We start from the raw sequence: 23,057 nt of genomic DNA, 5'->3' as shown, positions 1-23,057 counted from the left end.
GGCAGCAAGACTTCCTAAAACTCAACAGCCTTCAGTCAGACATTTGGTCTGACTGGTCAGAATTTTCTGTCAGACCTTAGGTTATTCCGTTAAGAAAATACTTGAAATTTAAAAAAAAAACTGAGAAAAATGTAAATAATTAGAAATACGGAAATATTGCGTTATCATTTCATTTTTTATCATATCACTTTGCGTAACAAAGTAAAGTAACAAAGTTGGTTAATATCCACTTCCTCATTTTTAAGTCACTTATACAATCACTATCTGTATCGTATTTATTTAAAAGCTTAATGTCATCTTCATTGTCGTCTTGTTCCCAGTCTTCTTTATCGTTCTGAGAGTGTCCAGGCTCAGGCTCCTTGGGGGCAATTGCTCTGGAAAGAAAAGATAACATCATTTTATTCTTAATCACAATGTTTTGAGTAACACAGTAATTTGTTGAAATTCAATTCCTCATCTTGTAAGTCTCTACATAAATCACTATCAGTATCATATCTAATCTGCAACCATTTTGGATTTTCAGGCTTTGATACATTCAAAAACTTCCACATTATTGATATTTACTTATTTACTACAAATTCAAAGTTACTTAAATCAAAAGAAGGAAAATGAAAATGAAATCACCTGGTTATAAATCCTCGTTAAACTCCGTGCGGGTTCCTCGATATCATTGATAATTGCAAGCTGTTGTTTTGTTTAACATTCACTTTAAGTGGATCGAATGAAGGTCAAATGTAAAGATCACGGCTTGAAGCATGCACTTATTTACTTGTCGACAATATGCAGGAAACAAAATGTATTTGTCGAACATTCTTCACCGCACATGGACCGATTATTTCTGATTTTTTACTTTGTCCGCCGTATTTCGCAGATATATAATTACCTTTAATTTCTTGGGAAAACCCGAAAATATTTGTCGGACATTTTTGGCTGACGAGTTAAGAAATTGTATCGGCCCTTGACTACTTGTGTCAGACGTGTCTAAAGGTCCGACGGAGTTTAATACATAGTATTTACCAGTAAAAAATACAAAGCAGGTGCTCACGGGTATCGATCTTAATCATATGAATGATAAACGCTGTTACGGTTATTTCGTAATTTCAAAGCTATTAATAACACACATTCAACCGTTTTACTTAATTTATAAAAACCCTTGCACTTTTATTTCATTTATTGGCGTAGAATGCAAGTTCAGTTTACCAAAACTATTACAACATTTTAAATATGCGAGCCAGACTTTAAACTCTATATCAACTAAGGGAGATCACTAAAATTAGAAAACTAGAGGAAGTAACCAAGCGGTGTCACTCTAAGAATTTACACCTGAAATGCGTAAATTATTATTTATTGGTTTATTTTCTTGGATTTTTTTCATTGCAATTCAGGAGATCTATATTTAATTTTTCTATCGCCAGAGCCGAGATTTCATTGCATTGGCGATCAGGCGATGGGTGAATTTTGCATACCGTTGAAGGTGGAGGGATATATATTGGCATTGTTCGTCAGTCCGTCCGCCCGTGGATGATATCAATGTAACAAAGCATTTGCTAGTTTGAAATTGAAATCGCAGGATGGTGGAATAGTTTTTGCTACAGTTTTTTAGCCGGATTTTTTTCGAAAAAATCTCGGCTTATAGATTGATGTTGTCGGGCGGGCGGGGGGCGGGCGGGCGGGGTGGCGGCGTGCTCGAAAATGTTAAAGTTCTTATTTCATGGTATAACTTTGGTATGCTTGGACCTAGAGTCTTCAAACTTGACATGAAGGTTGGCCAGGATTAACAGATGACCACTGGTCATTTCAAGGTCATTCATTTGAAGGTCAAGGTCACTGTGACCTTGAATGTAAAAATGTTAAAGTTGTTATAACTTTGGTATGCTTGGACCTAGAGTCTTGAAACTTGACATGAAGGTTGGCCAGAACTAGTAAGTAACCACTGGACATTTCAAGGTCATTCATTTGAAGGTCAAGGTCACTGTGACCTTGAATGTAAAAATGTTAAAGTTCTTATTTCATGTTATAACTTTGGTATGCTTGTACCTAGAGTCTTCAAACTTGAAATAAAGATTGGCCAGTACTAGAAGATGACCACTGGTCATTTCAATGTCATTCATTTGAAGGTCAAGGTCACTGTGACCTTAAATGTTAAAATGTTAAAATTGTTATAACTTTGGTATGCTTGGACATAGAGTCTTCAAACTTGACATGAAGGTTTGCAAGCACACTTAGATGACCACTGGTCATTTCAAGGTCATTCATTCTAAGGTCAAGGTCACTGTGACCTTGAATGTAAAAATGTTAAAGTTCTTATAACTTTGGTAGGTAAAAATGTTAAATGTCAATTCAAGTTCATATTTGTGACCTTAAATGTTATTGTTGTTCATGTATATGCATGCATTCAAAACATAACACAAGGTTTGCTCATGCCTTGAAAAGTACTTACATTTCATTTTGACCTTTGAACAATATTTCAGTAATTTAAGTATTGCATTGACAAAAACACGAAAGGTACTTTCCTGTCATTTAAATCAAAAATCCGGCTTCAATGCGGTCATCTCCGACCGCGGAACTCTTGTATATGGATTGCTTGCTGTCTTGTGTACAGAAATTTTGTTAGTTAAACATCTTTATACCGTTAATTACTTCTTTTCATGCTCTGTGAACGAGCTTGACCTTAATGTTGAATTGCATATTTGATCATAATACTGGATACTTAATGTCAGTCTTCCTTTCTGTGTATACAGGTTTGTGTTTCTCTGTACAGAATTAAAATATGTCGGCAATTATTGGTATCTGTTACTGTTAATAAACTTCCACAATGTAAGCCACTTAAGTCTCTGCAGCGATTTTCCTTGTCCAATTGGGAAAAGTACCTGTACCGGTCCAATTGGGAAAAATCGAGTCGTGAAAACCTCAAAATTGGGAAAAATCGAGTCGTGAAAACCTCAAATTGGGAAATTGGTGTATTTGATTTTTTGCTCCCAAATACTTTAAAATTGATAACCAAGTGTTTTCAAGCTGTCAATATTATATAAACCTAGGTTTAAGCTATAGAGCTGCAAAGGGAAACTAACTAAATTATGCTTAAAAAAAAAAAAAATTTTTTTTTTTTTTTTTTTTTTTTTAAATTGGGAAATTTGTATTTTTTTCGTAATTGGGAAAGTGCCGTTTACCGGTACTTTATAAAGAAGGAGGAAAATCGCTGCTCTGATTCCGTGTTTCTGTATAGCTTCTTGCCTATACTAAATGTGTGGATAATACCTGATATGCTTGCAGCTGCCTGACAAGTCTATCGCTGCCCTGGTCAAGTATTACTACTCATGGAAGAAAACCCGGTCCCGTACAAGTCTAATGGACAGACATGCCAAGAAACTTACAACCAAGGGAGAGGGCGACAAGATGTAAGCGTTGTGCTTTGTATTTCTAGTACATGATATGTTCTATAACTTTCAAAATGTGATCCAGTTATAAGCTGTTATTTAAGTCTTTCCAACTCAGAAGCAAAGTGAAAATGACTATATGGAACCAGCATACAACCAGAATAGCCTGTGAGTAACTTGCTGTCTGTTAAAGTTGTATGCTCTTTGCTGCTCATCCGTATTTCAGAGTCGGAAATGAAGCCTTTAAAACTTGAATCTAGCAAGAAAGGTCTGAAATTGAATTTGCTTTTAAAGGTGACTACAAAGGCGTATCTTAGCCAGAAAGGGTAAAAGAGTTATCAACAGAAGTGTTTTATTTTGACATGTAGAAGATTGGTTATTATCCCCCGCCATAGGCGGAGGGATATTGTTTTGGCGTTGTCCGTCTTTCCGTCCGTCTGGCACTTTTGTGTCCGGAGCCATATCTTGGAAGTGATTAGGCGGATTTCATTGAAACTTTGTATGAGTATAAATATGGATAATAGGATGATGCACGCCAAATGGCATTGTACACCATTGGATAATAAAGGAGTTATGGCCCTTTGTATCTTAAAAAAATGCTTTTTTTGTGTGGCCGAAGCCATATCTTAGAAGCGCTTTGACGGATTTCATTGAAACTTGGTATGAGTATATATTTGGATAAGAGGATGATGCATGTTGGCATTGACCATCCTTCAAGAAAACTTTTGTGTCCAGAAGTATATTGGCGGGGGATATCAATTCAATGAATTTGCTTGTTATCCCCCGCCATAAGCGGAGGGATATTGTTTTGGCTTTGTCCGTCTTTTCGTCCGTCCGTCTTTCTGTCCGTCCGGCACTTTTGTGTCCGAAGCCATATCTTGGAAGTGCTTTGGCGGATTTCATTGAAACTTGGTATGAGTATATATATGGATAAGAGGATGATGCACACCAAATGGCATTGTACACCATCTGTTAATAACGGAGTTATGGCCCTTTGTATTTTGAAAAAATGCTTTTTTGAGTGTTTAATATAACACTTTTGTGTCCAGAAGCATATTGGCGGGAGATATCAATTCAACAAATTTGCTTGTTGCATTTTGTTTATGTCTTGTTTTGCAGTGAGGAAGAATCTGAAAATGGTAGCAAGAACAATTCAGATGTTGAAGAAGTCAAAGAAGACAATGTAAGGCATAACTAATTAATCAATATGATACCATCTCTGGGATAATGGGGCTTAACTCATGTGTGACACTTTCCTCCAAAACTGCATATTTTAAAAAGCTTAAGGTGTTGTCCTTAATTACCTGTGCAAACTGTAAGTTTTTACCAAAATTTGTCAATCCGAAAAAATAGAGCAAATACTGTTTTAAAGGAGGATTTCAAAGAAAGTAAAATTCCTGGTTAATTGATTATGGTGGCTGGGTGGCGTAAAGCAGGTCTCCACTCAATGACTTTAGTTTGTATTGACAAATTTTTATGAACCTTTGCATATATCAAGCGTGCATGGTGAGATAGTTATACCCCCACAAACAAAGTTTAGGGGGGTATATAGGAGTGAGCTTGTCTGTCGGTCGGTCGGTCTGTATTAAGTGTCAGCTCTCTAATTCAAGTAGTTTTCATCCGAGCTTCACCAAACTTGGTCAGAAGTTGTATCTAGATGATGTCTAGGTCAAGTTCGAATATGGGTCATGCCGGGTCAAAAACTAGGTCACGGGGTCTCTTGGTGCGTTTTAAACATTGAGCATGATGTCAGCTCTTTAATTCAAGTAGTTTTCAACCTAGCTTTACCAAACTTTGTCAGAAGTTGTATCTAGATAATGTCTAGGCCATGTTCGAACAGGAGTCATGGCAGGTAAAAAACTAGGACATGGGGTCATTTAGTGCGTTTTAAACATTGAGTATGGTGTCCACTCTCTAATTCAAGTTGTTTTCATCCCATCTTCTCCACACTTGGTCAGAAGTTGTATCTAGATGATGTGTAGGTCAAGTTCGAACATGGGCTATGCCCGGTCAAAAACTAGGTCATGGGGTCACTTAGTGCGTTTTAAACATTGAGCATGGTGTCCGCTGTTTTTTGTGAAGACAACATGCAAAATATTCTGTGTCAATGCGGCATGTGGGGGTAATCGTCAAGTCTGTGACAAAGCTCTAGTTTGTTATTGTTGTTTTGGCTGATCAGGGCAAGGTCTCTGTTTCTAAAAATAGAACAACGGTGTCCACTTTGGATGGAGGTATTGTACCAAGATATCGTTTTGAGGTAGCGTACATAAAAACTTGAGGTAAACAACTTTGATGTTTAAATCATATTAGATTTATTCAGGAAAACTGGGCTTTATGCATTTGTGTAAAGTGTTGCCACAAATGAGCCTGTGCAGTCTGCATACACTCTTCAGGGACGACAGTTTAAAATGGATTTTCTGTAAGAAGAGACCAGCTTGAAACCAAAACTTTCACACAAGCGGCAAGGCTGATTTTGGAGGACTTTTAATGCACTTACATATAGCCCGGAAAGGCTGATATTGGAGGACTTTTAATGCACTAACATAAAGCCCAGTTTTCCCAGAGTGAGGCCCATGTAATATTATGACTTTCAGAAGGAGGAGACCACATGTTCCAACTGTGGAGTGACCTCGTCCCAGCTGAACCCCACCCCCAAGGGAGCACTGTGCTCCTCATGCTATCAGTACTGGAGGTATGTACCAGTCTGTTCAGGTTTTATACTGTTTGCTGCTCATCAGTATCTTAGGGTTGGAAAAGAAGCCTTTAAAACTTGAATCTATTAAGAAATAGAGGATATTTGTTCATGTCAGTGTAAGATCGTTTGTTATTTCACGAATAACTGCGCCACTGGTGAAAATATTATTTTTTCCATGATCACGAGTGAAATAACAAACGATCTTACACTGACATGAACAAATTTTCTGTTTCTTTTATGCCCCTTTTACAAGAAAATAATTAACAGCTGTTTCCCTTTCGCTGAAAAGTTACCTTTTCTTCGTGGCGTGCCTCAATACATTTCAAAACACAAAATAACGTCATTAGTGTGACCAGCGAAATTCCAGTAAAACACTTTTTCAATGTAAATAAATGGTGAAAAAGCATAAAATAAAAAGAAAATTTGTTGGATTCGGTGGAATGTCAATTTTAATTCACTCGTGATCATAGAAAATATATAAAAAATTATTTATGATACAGTAATCTAAAAATAGAAAAAGGAGTTCCGAAAATTTGTTACTTCACCTGTGAAAATAACAATTTGTTTTTTTTTCACTGCTGTTATTTCACTGCAGAAATGTCATATTTTATCATTAGGCATAAAAGAAAAGAAAGGTCTTTAATTAAATTTTACTTTCTAAGGGACTACAAATGCATCAAAATACGGTTCTAAGCAGAAAAGGGTTTAAGAATGTTGCACTTTTCTAGACGGACAGGCGTGATGCGCAGCACGGGTCCAAAGCGTCATGAGCACAGCCAGCACAGACACAACCCCATGCGGCACAAGAGGAAGCCCCCTCGGGGCATGTACCTGAGCAACGAAGATCTGAAGGCCATGGTCACTGGTCCCCCTGGCCAGGCGGAGGCCATCTTGAAAAATCTTGACGCTGAATTGGTGACTGCCAAACGAACTGTAAGTCGGACCATGTTTAGATGTGTAGCATGTTTAAGTTGGGATGTCCATGGTTTGGGTGGATGTTCTTGCAAATGAATGCACACACACTATTGGCAAATATGTTTAATATCAATCTTTGTCCTTTTCAAGAGGTGGGAAGCATCAACTTGCTTTGTCTGTCTGTTTGAATTCTAATTTTGATGGAGTTGAATGGGTTTGAAGAATATTTCTCGATAATCGTTTCTGTTTTACGTAAGTCAGTCTTTTGTCCTACCCTCTATAACAATTGTTTTTGCATTGGGATCTCTGACACAAATGGTCTGATTTTGATGAAACTTGATAAGCTTTATCCCTACAGGTGAGACATTTTCACCATTGTCAGGTGGTTCAGCCCTAAGAGGATGCTGCATTTCGAGGTTTATCAAAAAGGATCATGATCTTGTAAGATCGGGAATGAAAAAAGACACATTGACAGTGTTCGACACTAAGGAGAGTCCGAGACTCCTAGAAATGGGACTCTTGACTCCTTGTTTTTGTGTCAAGGCAGTCCGTCGGACTCCTTGAAATCATCTTTCAATTATAAAAATATCCATTGATTTACTTTTTCGTTTCTCGAGATCGGAATGTCTGAACTTTTGCACATCCGAAAACATGTGCCACTCATCATTTTGCTTGATCACATTGACAAAAAAAACAACATTTCGAATTGTTTATTTTGTTTCCCTGTCGTAGTCCTTGCGTGTATTAAAAAGGGAACTCTAGAACTCCGAATCTACTCGATCGTGGCCGTTTTTTTTCACTGCCATTTTTGCTAAATTAAAATACATTTCGCCTAACAGTCTCTTATCACAGGGACCTATACATACGTTTGTATAGGTCCCTGCATATCACTATAAAAATCATCATAATACCCGTAATTGTTTACACAATGCACGTTTCATGGACCCAGGTAACTGAAGATAGAAAATGCATGAATAACCACATGTCGCTATCAATCTATTATTTCAGAGAGTTATTGCAATTCGTTGACTTTGTTATACTGACCACACTTATTTATCCCTATCCCTCCACGATAAAATCGATGCCAGTTACTTAAGAGACTGATGATGGCAACCGGGTGTAATCCTCATGGAAATTGTGCTTTTCATGCATAATACTAAGAACTTTTTTTCGACACATAAAGCGTTTTAACAAATTATCATTGAAATCATTACACAACTATGAATGTTTTGTTGTATTATCAAATGAGCATAATACAAAATTTATTCCAAACACACTTCCGAATTTTAATGTTAACGCGACGTTAACAAATGCTAACTTCAAATCAACAGTGCTCATGTATTTCATGTTGATCCTTTGTTCCGATAAAAAGCGTGCGAAAATTTTGCTGCATGTACAACGCCACGTCATCTGCATGGAAAGCGAGGATGTATTGATTTTTGTATGTGTACTCACCTTGTTATAAGCGCAGAGAACATTACGATCTTTTAATTTTTGTTAAAAGTTTCGTAGTTAATTTTAATAAAATTATATGGCAAATATTTTTTTAAGTGACATTTCATCTAAATTAATTTAAAATCAAACACGCTGTATCTTAATTGTTACGGTCTTTAAGATAAGTAGAAATCTAATTATTGAAACAGTTATTGTACTTTATACATATTAAACAGAAAATCCGGACAAAATTGGAATTAGTGTTAGGCGTTTTGAAAACACGCTCAGACTGCCTTGATGTTTTGACAAAAGTGATTAAAATGTGGGAATGCAACTCTGCAGATGTGGTCAGTAATGACCGGTAGTACTTTGTTCTGAATTGCATTATTGTTTAAATTAATTATTTCTTTGAAATATTATTGAGCAAAAATATATAAAGCAGTGAAACATATAGGACTGTTATACCCGTAAGATGTGAATCATCAACTATGACACTAACAAAACATAATTCTCTGATTATGGTTTTTAAACCTTATCCCAATGTTAACAAGCAAGCATACATATAAATGCATAATTAACAAATGTATATTGTTTAAACCGTACAATAATTAACTTAAATTGTATTGGAATGGGTTAAATAATGTTGCAATGATAGATAACATATGATAACAATTATTGAACTTCGATCTGAAACCAAACATGAACGAGAATTAAACATATCATGGATTAACATGTGTAATAACCCGAACAATAATGTATATACAAAGAATCTGATTGTTGGACTCCCTGAAGTCTGTTCGGACTCCTAAATTTTTAAAGTAGGGAGTCTAAAGGACTCCTTACTCAGATTAGTTAGTGTCGAACACTGATTAATAATTAATGGGTTAATGGGAAATAAATCTTAAAATCTCGTGCCATTAATCATAATTGCTGAAGATTTGATTCTTCCATTCCCTGACTATTTCTGATGTTGTGGCTGGTTCCATGCCCTGACTATTCCTGACGTTGTGGCTGGTTCCATGCCCTGGCTATTTCTGATGTTGTGGCTGGTTCCATGCCCTGACTATTTCTGATGTTGTGGCTGGTTCCATGCCCTGACTATTCTTGATTTTGTGGCTGGTTCCATGCCCTGACTATTTCTGATGTTGTGGCTGGTTCCATGCCCTGACTATTCCTGATGTTGTGGCTAATTCCATGCCCTGACTATTCCTGATGTTGTGGCTGGTTCCATTCCCTGACTATTTCTGATGTTATGGCTGGTTCTATGGCTCTATGCCCTGACTATTCCTGATGTTGTGGCTGGTTCCATGCCCTGACTATTTCTGATGTTGTGGCTGGTTCCATGCCCTGACTATTCCTGATGTTGTGGCTGATTCCATGCCCTGACTATTCCTGATGTCGTGGCGGGTTCCATGCCCTGACTTTTTCTGATGTTGTGGCTGGTTCAATGCCCTGACTGCAGTGCTCCAGCTAGGATTTGAAAAGGGCAGGGGGGCTTTTTTGTCAAAAGGGCACTTTCGACGTGCAGTATATTGTCAAAATGGCACTTTCGACGCGCAGTATTTTGTGAAAAGGGCACGTTCGAGCGCGCGGGTGTTTCTGGAATGCTTCCTATTGCATGTTAATGTATATGTAATAAATAATTGTATTATTCCCATTATTATTAAACCATTCAAATATAATGTCTTCAATGAGGATTAAAATAATTACAATGAAATAAGAGATTTATGAATTATCATATGTAAAAAAAAAAAAAAAAAAAAAAATTATTTTTTTAATTTTTTTTGAGAGGGGGGGGGGGGCAGGGCGGGGGTTCGGGGGGGCAGGGCGGAGGTTCGGGAGGGCAGGGCGCGGCGCCCTTCGATTTAGGCCTAGCTGGAGCACTGCTGACTTTTTCTGATGTTGTGGCTGGTTCCATGCCCTGACTATTTCTGATGTTGTGGCTGGTTCCATGCCCTGACTATTCCTCATGTGGCTAATTCCATGCCCTGACCATTCCTAATGTTGTGGCCGGTTCCATGCCCTGACTATTTCTGATGTTGTGGCTGGTTCCATGCCCTGACTATTCCTGATGTTGTGGCTAAGTCCATGCCCTGACTATTCCTGATGTTGTGGCGGGTTCTATGCCCTGACTATTTCTGATGTTGTGGCTGGTCCCATGCCCTGACAATTCCTGATGTTGTGGCTGGTTCCATGCCCTGACAATTCCTGATGTTGTGGCTGGTTCCATGCCCTGACAATTCCTGATGTTGTGGCTGGTTCCATGCCCTGACAATTCCTGATGTTGTGGCTGGTTTCCACTTGCAGGTCCAGAACAACAAGCAGATGATCAGCATGCAGAAACACAAGATGATGTCCGGCATTGAGCCCCCCAAGCAGTCTGATAATTCCTCCAAGATCAACCCCAAGTGGACCAACGAAGAACTGCTGCTTGCCGTGCAAGGTCAATAAAACCTTTGTGCTTAAATCACTTGCCCTATAGAAGCCTTACCAGTAGCCAAACTGCCCAATCGCTACTAAAATTATTTTTTTATGACTGAAATTTCTAAAATTGTATTAAAATAAATAATATTTTCACACTTTCTGAGGAGAGTATTAATAGAAATAAAACAAGTTGAGCTATTGATATAGATTTCTTAGTTACAGTTGAATACATGGAAACTGTTCTTGTTCAATGAAGTATGGGTATTTGTTTTAAAACTAGTGTTTTTAGGCCCCCGGTAGGGTGGCATATAGCAGTTGAACTGTCAGTCCGTCTATCTGTAAGTCTGTGTGTCTGTCCGAAAACTTTAATGTTGGCCATAACTTTTGCAATATTGAAGATAGCAACTTGATATTAGGCATGCATGTGTATCTCATGGAGCTGCACATTTTGAGTGGTGAAAGGTCAAGGTCATCCTTCAAGGTCAAAGGTCAAAAAAACAAATCTAAGGGAAGTAATAAGCTTCAAAGGGAGATCGTCTGCACCTGCCAAATGATAAAAAAATATAATAAATCAAAGCGGTGCAGTAGGGGGCATTGTGTTTCTAACAAACACATCTCTTGTTAAAGGCCTAGTTTACTGAATGCCTTGCCGCTTTATGGGTTATTCAACTCAGTCTCAATGTATTGACTCACCATAAAATAGAGCCGTGCTCTGGGAATATAGGGCTTCATGCATGTGGGTAGTGTCATCCCAGATAAGCCCATGCTGTTCGCAAAGGCTATTTAGGAACAACACTGTCCTCATAAGCTTGTTTTTAGTTGAGAAGAGACTTCATTTAAATGAAAAATATCATAAAAGCAGTAAGTTTTGTCCCTGATTAGCCTTTGCATACTTCACAGGCTAATCATTGATGCCACTGCGCACATGCATAAAGCCTGCCACTGCGCACATGCATAAAGCCTGCCACTGCGCACATGCATAAAGCCTGCCACTGCACACATGCATAAAGCCTGCCACTGCACACATGCATAAAGGTTGCCACTGCGCACATGCATAAAGCCTGCCACTGCGCACATGCATAAAGCCTGCCACTGCGCACATGCATAAAGCCCAGTTTTCCAAGAAAGGCTCATTTTTACCTCAGGTGTTCGCAAGTATGGCAAGGACTATGCAGCGATAGCGGAGGTGATCGGTACCAAGACCGAGGCCCATGTGCGCAGTTTCTACGCCAACTTCCGGCGCAGGTACAACCTGGATGAGGTGCTGGCGGAGTATGAGGCCGAACACGGGATACAGCCCAGCAAGGACCAACCTGATGACCTTGAGGCCGTGAGTGGGATAGATATGTTAGGCTTGTATAGCAACCTGTATTGTAAATGGGCAGTGCTCTGTTTAAAGGGGTTTTAATGCATTTGCACATAGTGTTTTCGCAGATTAGCCTGTGCAGTCCACACTGGCTAATCAGGGATGACACTTTCTGCTTTTACAATATCTTTCATTTAAAGAAAGTCTCTTTTTAGCAAAAATCTAGTTTATTCTGAAAATGTCATTCCTGACTAGCCTTTGCAGACTGCACAGGTTTATCAGGGTACACTCTTTACGTACTGGCATGAAATTTAGTGTTGACAGATTTTAAAGGGTGAACATTTCAAAGGTATATCATTAGAATTGTGGATTGTAAACATAACTTGGATGTATCCCTATTGTTCTGTGACAAAGTGTGTTTTGTTTTCAGTTCTTTAAACCTCGACCACTCAGATATGCACTTTGAAGCATTTGTAGTCTTTAAGAAAATCAATTTGAATTTATGATCGTTCTTACTAGTTCCAAGTTTCAAAGGCTCCATTACCAACTCTAAGATACTGATGAGCAGCAAACAGCATAAAACCTGATCAGACTACAAGTTTATGGTAGGCCATTGTAGTTTTATGATTGTTGCCTTTGGCCATTTTGACTTTGCTTGTGATTGGGAATTTTCCATTTTCCCCTAACATAAAATTTAATTAGGAGAGTTGTCATTTACTGGCATGAAGTGCATTGGTAAACTTGCTTACTCTTGAAAAGATTGAGTATGTTTACTGTGCACTGTAACCTCACAACAATTCTGCTGAAAACAGCGCAGTAAGCCCAGTTTGCCTACTGATTTGAGTATGTTTACTGTGCACTGTAACCGCACAACAATTCTGCTGAAAACAGCGCAGTAAGCCCAGTTTGACTAGATCAAGGCTCTATTGAAAAAAATACATTAACTAGCAGAAACTTGGCTTAATTCATGTGCATAGAGTTTCATCCCATATTAGCCTGTGCAGTCTACACAGGCTGATCAGGGATGACACTTTCCGACATGACAAGATTTTGGCCATTTAACAACCTCACTGGTCTCTGTTTGCAGATGGATGTGGAGTTGAAGGAAGACGAGGTAGAGAGGGCGCCCTCCCCCGTGGGACCACCCACCACTGCACCCCCCTCCACCAGCGCACCCCCACCCCTCCTCAAACAGACCCCCGCCCCTGAGGCAGCAGCAGCCACCACAGCAGCAAGGTAAACAAGGTATCTAGATAGTATTCCTTATTTCTTTATATTTCAGTTATATTTCAGTTACTTTGTTGTTGTTTTTTTGGTCTTATGTAATAAAGTGGATTATTTTAAATACAATTATAGGTGTGAAATCATAGAAATTTGGGCTGTATTTTTCAGTTAATGTCAACTGTGGTCTTGTTATCCCCCGCCATAGGCGGAGGGATATTGTTTTGGTGTTGTTCGTCCGTCCACCCATCATTTCGTCCGTCTGGCACTTTTGTGTACGGAGTCATATCTTGGCAGTACTTTGGCGGATTTTATTGAAACTTGGTATGAGTATATATATGGATAAGAGAATGATGCATGCCAAATGGAATTGTACACCATCTATTAATAAAGGAGTTATGGCCCTTTGTATCTTAAAAAACGCTGTTTTAGCTGAGTGTCAAATATAACACTTAAGTGTCCAGAAGCATATTGGCGGGGGATATCTATTCAAAGAATTTGCTTGTTTTCTTTTGGTGTTTAGTGGATTGGAGTATTGTAAATACAATTTTAGGTGTATGATCATAGAATTAGAATTTGAGTTAATATGATTTTGCCTTTTATGTTGTGATCTATGCTTGTATATCAAAAGTTACTTATAATGACAAATGTCTTGTATAAATAATGTGCATGCATTTACTATCACTGTAAAATCTAATTTAGCCATGTTAATTAAAGTTATAAATGTTCTCATATTTAGTAAGATAAGACAATGGTATTTACAAAACTACATCATACTTTTTAGCTCACCTGAGCACAACATGCTCATGGTGAGCTTTTGTGATCGCCTTTTGTCCATCCTCCGTCTTGCGTTGTCAACATTTTGCCTTGTGAACACTCTAGAGGCCACATTTATCGTCTGATCTTCATGAAATTTGGTCAGAACATTTGTCCCATTGATACCTCAACTGAGTTCGAAACTGGGTCATGCTGGGTCAAAAACTAGGTCAAAAAAAGAAAAACCTTGTGAACACTGTAGAAGTCACATTTGATGCCCAAACTTCATGTAACTTTGTCAAAATGTTTGTCTAAATGATATGTTGGTTGAGTGCAAAAAGGGTTCAGGTCCGTTAAAAACATGGCCGCCAGGGGGCGGGGCAGTTTTCCTTATTAGGCTATAGAGAAACCTTGTGAACACTCTAGAAGTCACAATTTTTGCCTAATCATCATGAAACTTGATCAAAACATTGGTTTCATTGATATCTCAGACGGGTTCGAAAATGGTCCAGATCGGTGAAAAAACATGGCCGCCAGGGGGCGGGGCAGTTTTCCTTATATGGCTATAGTAAAACCTTGTTAACACTCTAGAGGCCATATTTATTGTCCAATCTTCATGAAATTTGGTCAGAAGATTGGTCTGTATGATATCTTGGATGAGTTCGAAAATGGTTACTTTTGCTTGAAAAACATGGCTGCCAAGGGGCGGGGCATTTTTCCTTATATGGCTATATTTGGCTATAGTAAAATCTTGTTAACATTCTAGAGACCACATTTATTTTCCGATCTTCATGAAACTTGCTCAGAAGATTTGTCCTAATGATATCTTGGATGAGTTCGAAAATGGTTTTGGTTGTTTAAAAAACATGGCCACCAGGGGGCGGGGCATTTTTCCTAATATGGCTATATATCATGCTTTTGTAAAACCGTGTTAACACTCTAGAGGCCACATTTGTTGTTCGATCATCAAGAAACGTGGTCAGATGATTTGTCGCAATGATATCTTGGATGAGTTAGAAAATGATTCTGGTTGGTAGAAAAACATGGCCGCCAAGGGGGTGTGGGATTTTTCCTTATATAGCTATAGTTAAACCTTTTTAACACTCTAGAAGCCGTATTTATTGTACGATCATCATGAAACTTTGTCAGAAGATTTGTATCAATGATATTTTGGACAAGTTCGAAAATGGTTCCAGTTGCTTGAAAAACATGGCCACCAGTGGGTGGGGCATTTTTCCTTATATGGACTTCTGAATCTTCATGAAACTTTGTCAGTATATTTGTTTAAATGATATCTTGGATGTGTATGAAAATGGTTCTGGTCTGTTGAAAAACGTGGCTGCCAGGGTATTCACTAGTCATGAAAGTTGGTAAGAACATTTTGTTCTAATGACATCTTGGGCTGCACAGAATAGGTCAGTTCCTTTGAATCGCAGGTGAGCGACTTTGAGCCTTTCAGGCCCTCTTGTATATTATCCCCCAGCCAAAGGCGGAGGGATATAGAATTGGAATTGTCCATCCGTCCGTCTGCCAAAAAACTTTTTAGGGCTTTATCTCAGAAACTTTCTTATCAACATGAAACTTTCTAGGTGTATAGATATCAATGAGGATAAGTGCCATGCTCAAGAACCATAACCCTAAACTTTCTTAACTAAGAGTTATTACCTGTTGTTGTTTTTGTATGATGCAACTTTTCAAGGCTATATCTCAGAAACGCTACACAATTTCCACATTTAACTTCATGAGTGTATAGATATCAATGAGGAGAATTGCAATACATAAAAACAAGAACCATACACTAAATTTATTTTGTATGATTGTTCCGTTATGGATATGCATCCATCTATAAACAAAAAATTATTTGGTGGGGAATATCAATTCAACAAAATTAATACTATCATCTTTTAAAGTGACTTGTTCACATATTTGGCATTTTTTTAAGAACACTAGTTAATATCTTAATTTAGCAGGTGTAACAAAAGAACAAAAAATGTATAGGTATAATAACCAGATATAATTTTAATTTATTCAAGATATAACAAGTGATGACTAGACCAGTGCAATCTTTTAAAAACCATTTATGGTTAAATTACTCAATAACATGAAAACTAGTTGCAACACAAACTATAAATGAAAATAATGTTTATGTTACATAAATATTTTACCAGTTACCACTTATGTTGGTCCCAGTTGATTAGTAAATATGAGCCTGATTCTGGTAAAACTGGGCTTAATGCAAGTGCGTATAGTGTCGTCCCAGATTAGCCTGTTCAGTCTAATCTGGGACAACACTTTACGCTCACGCATTAACCCCTATTTTCCCTGAACGAGGCTCACATACTGGTTCCCTGTGCTTGCAGTAGGCCCTTGGTGCCCAGTTCCCAGAGAACCATTCTGCAGCAGCCTCCACCCCTCATCAAACCCAACCAGAACAAGGCCTGAACTGCTAACATGACAACTCAAGCAAGTGGAGGCCAAACCTGATCAAAACTGGTCGACGTTTATGGCTGGTTGAACTTAATGTATAAATGCAAATGTCATAGACTCTGTCATGACCGCAGGAATAATAAGCCTAGCAACTGGATGCATAACTGACAAATAATGTCAGGTGGTGTCAAACTTGTTGTGGCTGGTTGAACATTATGGGTGCTTGGAAATGACTTAGATTCTGGTAATGTTGTGACATTGTAAAAAGGTCATTATTTAATTTATCATATGATATGGGGATAGCATGTAGTATCTGTTAGTAAACATATCCAGGACATGTTTGCCTAGTGAGGACATGTTTGGATAGTGAGGACATGTTTGCCTAGTGAGGACATGTTTGCATAGTGAGAACATATTTGCCTAATGAGGACCTGTTTGCCTAGTGAGGACATGTTTGCATAGTGAGGACATGTTTGCCTAGTGAGGACATGTTTGCATAGTGAGGACATGTTTGCCTAGTGAGGACATGTTTGCATAGTGAGGACATGTTTGCCAAGTAAGGACATGTTTGCCTAGTGACACTGATGACAGTACAATGTCCGTCAACTGCAGCAGGACACTAGCAACCCGCCATGATCAGCTGTTGAGTGCAGTGAGAGGTGTGTAGAGACCATCACACCCTGGGTGTAGACAGCGTAGTGTCAGTATGTCCCATGCTCTGACAAAAACTGGTGTAATTCATGAGTGTAAATCATCGTTGCAGACTGCACAGGCTAATCAGGGATGACAATTTCCGTCTTAACTAGATTTTCACTTTTAGCTTGTAGGTTATTTTTCATTTAAAGGCATTATCTTTAGTGAAAATCCAGTTAAAGTGGAAAGTGTTGTCGCTGATTAGCCTGTGAAAACTGCACAGGCTAATCTAGGACTACATTTCAGGCACATTCATTTAACCCTGTTTTCTCAGAGCAAGGCTCCTATTTCCAATATAAATCTCTGTTCAACATGCATGGAACTGCATTGGAGATCAGTGGAACAAAGAACTATTACTTATTTAGATACATGTACTGTTATTTGTATGGTAATAAGATATTTGAGTAGTTATTTTATGGCCATTTAAATGTGTTTATAATGTTTTTATAGTATTCTTGAAAAATGTTTAGTTAATTATGTATGTACAAATGTGTGTATGTGCATTTTCCATCTTACTACTGGTAACATTGTATGAATGAATGCATCTCAATTTCTTGCAACACATACGCACATTCTACAGAACATCTGTACTGTTGTAAGATAATTAGAACAAACAATTATTGAGCCGTGCTCAGTGAAAAAGAGGGTTTCATGCACGTGCATAAAGTGTCGTCCCAGATAAGCCTGAGCAGACCGCACAGGCTGATCTGGGACAACACATTCAGTTTTTATGTTTTCTTATTTTAAAGATAGTCTCTTCTTAGCAAAAATCCAGTTTAGGAAGAAAGTGTCGTCCAAGATGAGCCTGTGCAGTCTGAACAGGCTAATCTGGGACGACACTTTATGCACATGCATTAAACTCCCTTTTTACAGATCACAGCCCATTTGTTGAATTCCTCATACACATGTATTAGACTGAATCGTGATTTGATTTCCAATAGCTGAGGCTTTGAGCATGTACTTGCCCCTTACATAGAAAAGAAAGGTGGCCCAATCTTTTGAGTAAGTTTTTTTTTAAACATACACACATGCATTACAATAGGTTATTTAGCAAACAATTAAATGCATTTAAATAAATTATGTTTGTACGAATAATTGTAAGAAATATATAGAAACAACTCGCAAGTTTTCTGATCCCTTTTGATATTCATCTAAGAGATTAACAGTTCAAAACTTAAGTGAAAATAGCTCGGCATATAAAAGAGTAACAGTTTAAAACTTAAGTGAAAACCGCTGGGCATCTTAAATAGTAACAGTTAAAATCTTTAGTGAAACAAATCCGCATCTAAAAGAGTAACAGTTTAAAACTTAAGTGAAAACAGCTTTTGCAACCTTAAAATACTCTGCTTTTTCAATGATTTTCCAAATTGTTTTGTATTTAAAAATGCATTGTCATATAATTCAATCATCAATAGAATGGCATTTTTATTTTGCAAGAATGTTTTCATGAGGTTTGGAAATTGTGTTTGTGTGATTCTTTATGATTTTTGCATGTTAAAATTACAAGCTTTTGGACTTTTTATATCACTGCTACCATGTTGGACATACTGTCTTAACCGAATGCAGTTTAATTTGAAACTTATTGGCACATAGCCATTTTATCAGTTCTACATACAACTTTCAAACATTAATATTAAATCAATTGTGTTTAGTATTTGCAGAATTAATTTCCATCTAGAATTTTTAAACGGTACAGACCTAAGGCTTCTCTTTAATTAGTTTGTGTGAGACTATGTAGTTTTATTCACCAGTCAGTGTTCTAGTGTTTGTAAGGCATTCATTTTGTTCTTGTTTCATCTATTTATTATTCATTGTTAATTTTCATCATTTAACATAAGATTAATAAACAGTCATTGACATTCATGTTTTGTTTTAGACTACCTAGGACATAACCAACATGCCATATACTTGTTTTCTGTTCTATTGCAGTTGTTTGGTGCATTATTTCTGAAGAACTATGTAATTTACTATTGGGGAGTTAATTTCAAGGACTGCACAGGCCACCTATATATCAGCTTGTCTCTGGGAAAACCAAGCTTAATTTAAGCTTAACCTTTTCCCACTCAGAAGCAAAATGAAAATGGCTATGTGCAAAACAGCATAAAACCAGAACAGCCTGCGAGTAACACGCAGTCTGTTCAGGTTTTATGATGTTTGCTGCTCATCAGTATTTAAGGGTTGGGAATGAAGCCTTTAAAACTTGAATCTAGTAAGAAAGGTCTTTAATAAAATGTGACTTTCTAAGGGACTTCAAACACATCAAAATACATATCTAAGTGGTAAAGGGTTAAAGTTAAAGAATGATGAGCCTGTTCAGACTGCAAATGCATTAAGCCCAGTTGTCCCAGAAAAACAACTCATTTCTAGTGATAAACCAAAGCGCCTGTTTGCTGATCCAGTTTTCCCCACAAACTCTTTGACAAACAACTGAAAGGCTGAGGGGAACATTTCTGTGTAATGGTCCACTGTGTTCAAAGATTGGTATGTTTTTAATTCCAGTAATTGAGTATTGACTCATGCTGTTGTGCGTCTATTATGATCACTTGTGTATTGTTAATGTGTCAAATTGATGAAAATTCTCGAAAAAAAGTATTGGTTAACAAAATAATTGTTCGTGTATGATTCAGTGATTGATTTATGAGATTATAAGGTCAAATAGTCTCATTTCTGCATTTGAATGGGGAAAAAAAGGTCAAATGAGAATTCACTAATTATTATGCGTAGGGAAGTTGCAATAATATAATTACTTTGTATGAACAAATGCCATTAAAACATGAAGTCATTCAATAAAACAGTAGTTTTAATTTTGTTCTGAATTAATAAACTGTTTTGTAATATTCCCCAATTACAAGTTGTGTAATTGCTAAAAAGTCACAATTTATCTTTTTGCAAAAATGTTCTGACAGCAATGAAAATATCACGGTGGATATACTTACAAAATGCTGGATATACTTTAAAAAAATGCATGTTGCTTGTCTTTCCATAGATCAATTGTACTATGGTTATCTATTGTATACAACAGTAGTAAGTAACATGTATTACCGGGTATTTTTCCATGTGTGCATTTAAAGTATTAAAACCGTTTTGTCATTTTATTTTCCGGGTTTTCACAAAATTATTTAGGATTTAATGTATGAACTTTGTTATCAAGGCTGAATAGGCATAAAATGTCAAATTTGTTGTTGCAGGATGTGTTTCGAATTAAAATGTTGTAGATATTAATAGTAGAGGATATTTTCCTGTCACTTTTATTATGCTCCCCCAAAAAATTTTTGAGGGAGCATATAGTCGCTGCTTTGTCTGTCCGTCCGTTCGTGCACAATTTTTGTCAGGGCTATTTCTCAGCAACTAATGACCGAAATTCAATGAAACTTAATGGGACGCTTCACTACCAAAAGGAGATGTGCATATTATCAGCGGGTTCTGGTCGGATGATTTTTCACAGAGTTATGGCCCTTTGAAATTTTCCATTTACTGTACATATAGTGCAATTCTTGTCCGGGCTATTTCTCAGCAACTAATGACCGGAATTCAATTAAACATTATGGGAAGCTTCACTACCAAGAGGAGATGTGCATATTATTAGCGGGTTCTGGTCGGATGATTTTTCACAGAGTTATGGCCCTTTGAAATTTTCCATTAACTGTACATATAGTGCAATTCTTGTCCGGACTATTTCTCAGCAACTAATGACTGGAATTCAATGAAACTTTATGGGAAGCTTCACTACCAAGAGGAAATGTGCATATTATCAGCGGTTTCTGGTCGGATGATTTTTCACAGAGTTATGGCCCTTTGAAACTTTGTATAAACAATTCTTGTCCCCCAACTACTGTGCCCTCAAGACGTTTCCTTTTATCTGAATATATAGTGCAATATTGTGAAAAAAAACAATATTGGGGACCATCACCAGTCTCCGATGGTTTCTTGTTTAAATTACTTACAGCTGATTAATGAAATGTTTTCTTTGATTTATAGCCGTTGAAGTTGTGTTTGTTTGTAATAAGAAATGTTATATTTCTGTGCTCATAGCCTTTGGTATAAGTCAGATGGACTAGAGTTCAGTGTTGCCACTTGATATTTCAACTTTAATTTTTGTAAGTTGTACTTTATTAATCAAAAGTAACCATTTTTCTTATTAGTCTGAGCCTCATTCTAGGGAAACGGGCATTAATGCTTGTGCACCTACCATTGATATTTGAGTCACACAAATTGGCATGATTATCAAAATGGACCTGTCCTGTTCAAACTTATTCAGTTGTAGCAACAAGGATAGTCTGTTGTGAAACCTTGTGTTACCTACTTGCTTGGATCAGGTTAGTTCCTTTGAGTATCATCTGAGGGCCCGATTTTAATGTGTTAATAAGCTCACCTTGGCCTAGTTAAAACTAAAATGGTCAATACAGCTAAAGGCTGTTTACATTTGGATCAAGTAACTTGTGTGCATAAAATTTTATATGGAGTATATTTTTAAATCGTAGTTTGCATAAATCAATTTTAACTTATCAGAAAATTAAACTACTTGTTATAATATTGTTTACATCTTGTAGTGAACATGTCAGGCTGTTTAATTGTTTATTGGTTGCAATAATGGGCAACTGGACACTTACATACACTGTGACTTTCTTACGATTTCTTTTTGATTATATTTCTTACTGTATTGCATATGAGCATCGCTCTGTGAAAAGAGGGTTTCATGCATGTGCGTAAAGTGCCGTCCCAGATTAGCCTGTGCAGTCCGCACAGGCTAATCAGGGAAGACACTTTCTGCATAAACTGGATTTTTGCTAAGAAGAGGCTTTCTTAAAATGAAAAATATCAAAAGCGGAAAGTGTCGTACTTGATTAGCCTGTGCGGACTGCACAGGCTAATCTGGGACGACATTTTAAGCGCAATGCGTTTTAAACCCCATTTTCACAGAGCACGGCCAATATACATGTTTTGTCTTTAAAGTTTATATGTAAATATGTAGTTGTTTCGTCGTGATGTCTTTATGTAAATATTAAAATTTGATAACTACTTGTTTTTGTTCATGTGGCTTTTACACGAGCCTGGATCAGGGAAAACTGGTCTTAATGCATGAGCGTAAAGTTTGTCATGGATAGCCCTGTGCAGACGGCACAAGCTAATCAGGGACGACACTTTCCGCCTTAACGACACGGCACAAGCTAATCAGGGACGACACTTTCCGCCTTAACGACTTTTTTGTTCAGAAGATACTTCCTTTAAATAAAAATTCTATAAAAGCGGAATGGGTCGCCCCTGACTACGGACTGCACAGGTTAATCCGGGAAGGCATTTTACGCACATAATGATGAAGCCCAGTGTTCACAAAACGAGGACTACATGCTCATAATGCCCAGAGGGACCAGTGGAACGGTGAAATCCTGTACGGCTGTACAGTATGTGGAAAAACGTCCAGACGAACGTATAGGCACCGTCAAGAGATTTTTTTTTTCAAAAATAAAAACCTGTGGTCATATATGACATTAAGTATCCGTTTAAAAATACATGTATTATGTGTGGTAGAGTAGACATAAAATGTAATATTGCAAATACATGTTAAATTCCATTATACATCGGTTTGCATAATGTCACTTCTAGCGTTTGTATCTTTTCATTAGAATAATAAACACATAACATACTTAACTAAGCAATATTTAATACTAGAAGTTAAAACCCAATTCAGTAATCTGCAACAAGTAGACTTGATTAATTTGATTATTTTACAGAAATGTAGCCTCGCTATGGGACCGGGCTTAATGCATGAGCGAAGTGACGTCTCAGATTATCATTACATGCCATACCC

The 23,057-nt window shown here is 37.5% G+C and overlaps 1 protein-coding gene across 2 annotated transcripts in view; it reads left to right on the top strand.

Moving 5' to 3' along the window:
- LOC127873905 (REST corepressor 1-like) overlaps positions 1-22,267 on the top strand; it is a 29,280-nt gene extending 7,013 nt beyond the window's left edge. Inside the window, exons 6-13 of one of the 2 annotated variants that reach the window (XM_052418015.1) lie at positions 3,274-3,398; positions 4,497-4,560; positions 5,972-6,069; positions 6,801-7,005; positions 10,729-10,864; positions 11,991-12,175; positions 13,239-13,387; positions 16,489-22,267. In XM_052418015.1, coding sequence (XP_052273975.1) covers positions 3,274-3,398; positions 4,497-4,560; positions 5,972-6,069; positions 6,801-7,005; positions 10,729-10,864; positions 11,991-12,175; positions 13,239-13,387; positions 16,489-16,570 — 1,044 coding nt within the window. In that variant the 3' untranslated portion in view covers positions 16,571-22,267. Of the gene's footprint in view, positions 1-3,273; positions 3,399-4,496; positions 4,561-5,971; positions 6,070-6,800; positions 7,006-10,728; positions 10,865-11,990; positions 12,176-13,238; positions 13,397-16,488 lie in introns of both variants that reach the window. The other variant, XM_052418016.1, reaches the window with a different exon arrangement.
- Positions 22,268-23,057: the final 790 nt, after the last annotated feature.

Source organism: Dreissena polymorpha, chromosome 3, assembly GCF_020536995.1.
Source record: "Dreissena polymorpha isolate Duluth1 chromosome 3, UMN_Dpol_1.0, whole genome shotgun sequence".
NCBI classification, from domain to species: Eukaryota; Metazoa; Mollusca; class Bivalvia; order Myida; family Dreissenidae; genus Dreissena; species Dreissena polymorpha.
Note: the sequence above shows the minus strand (reverse complement) of the source record. Positions and strands in the feature narration are given on the sequence as shown.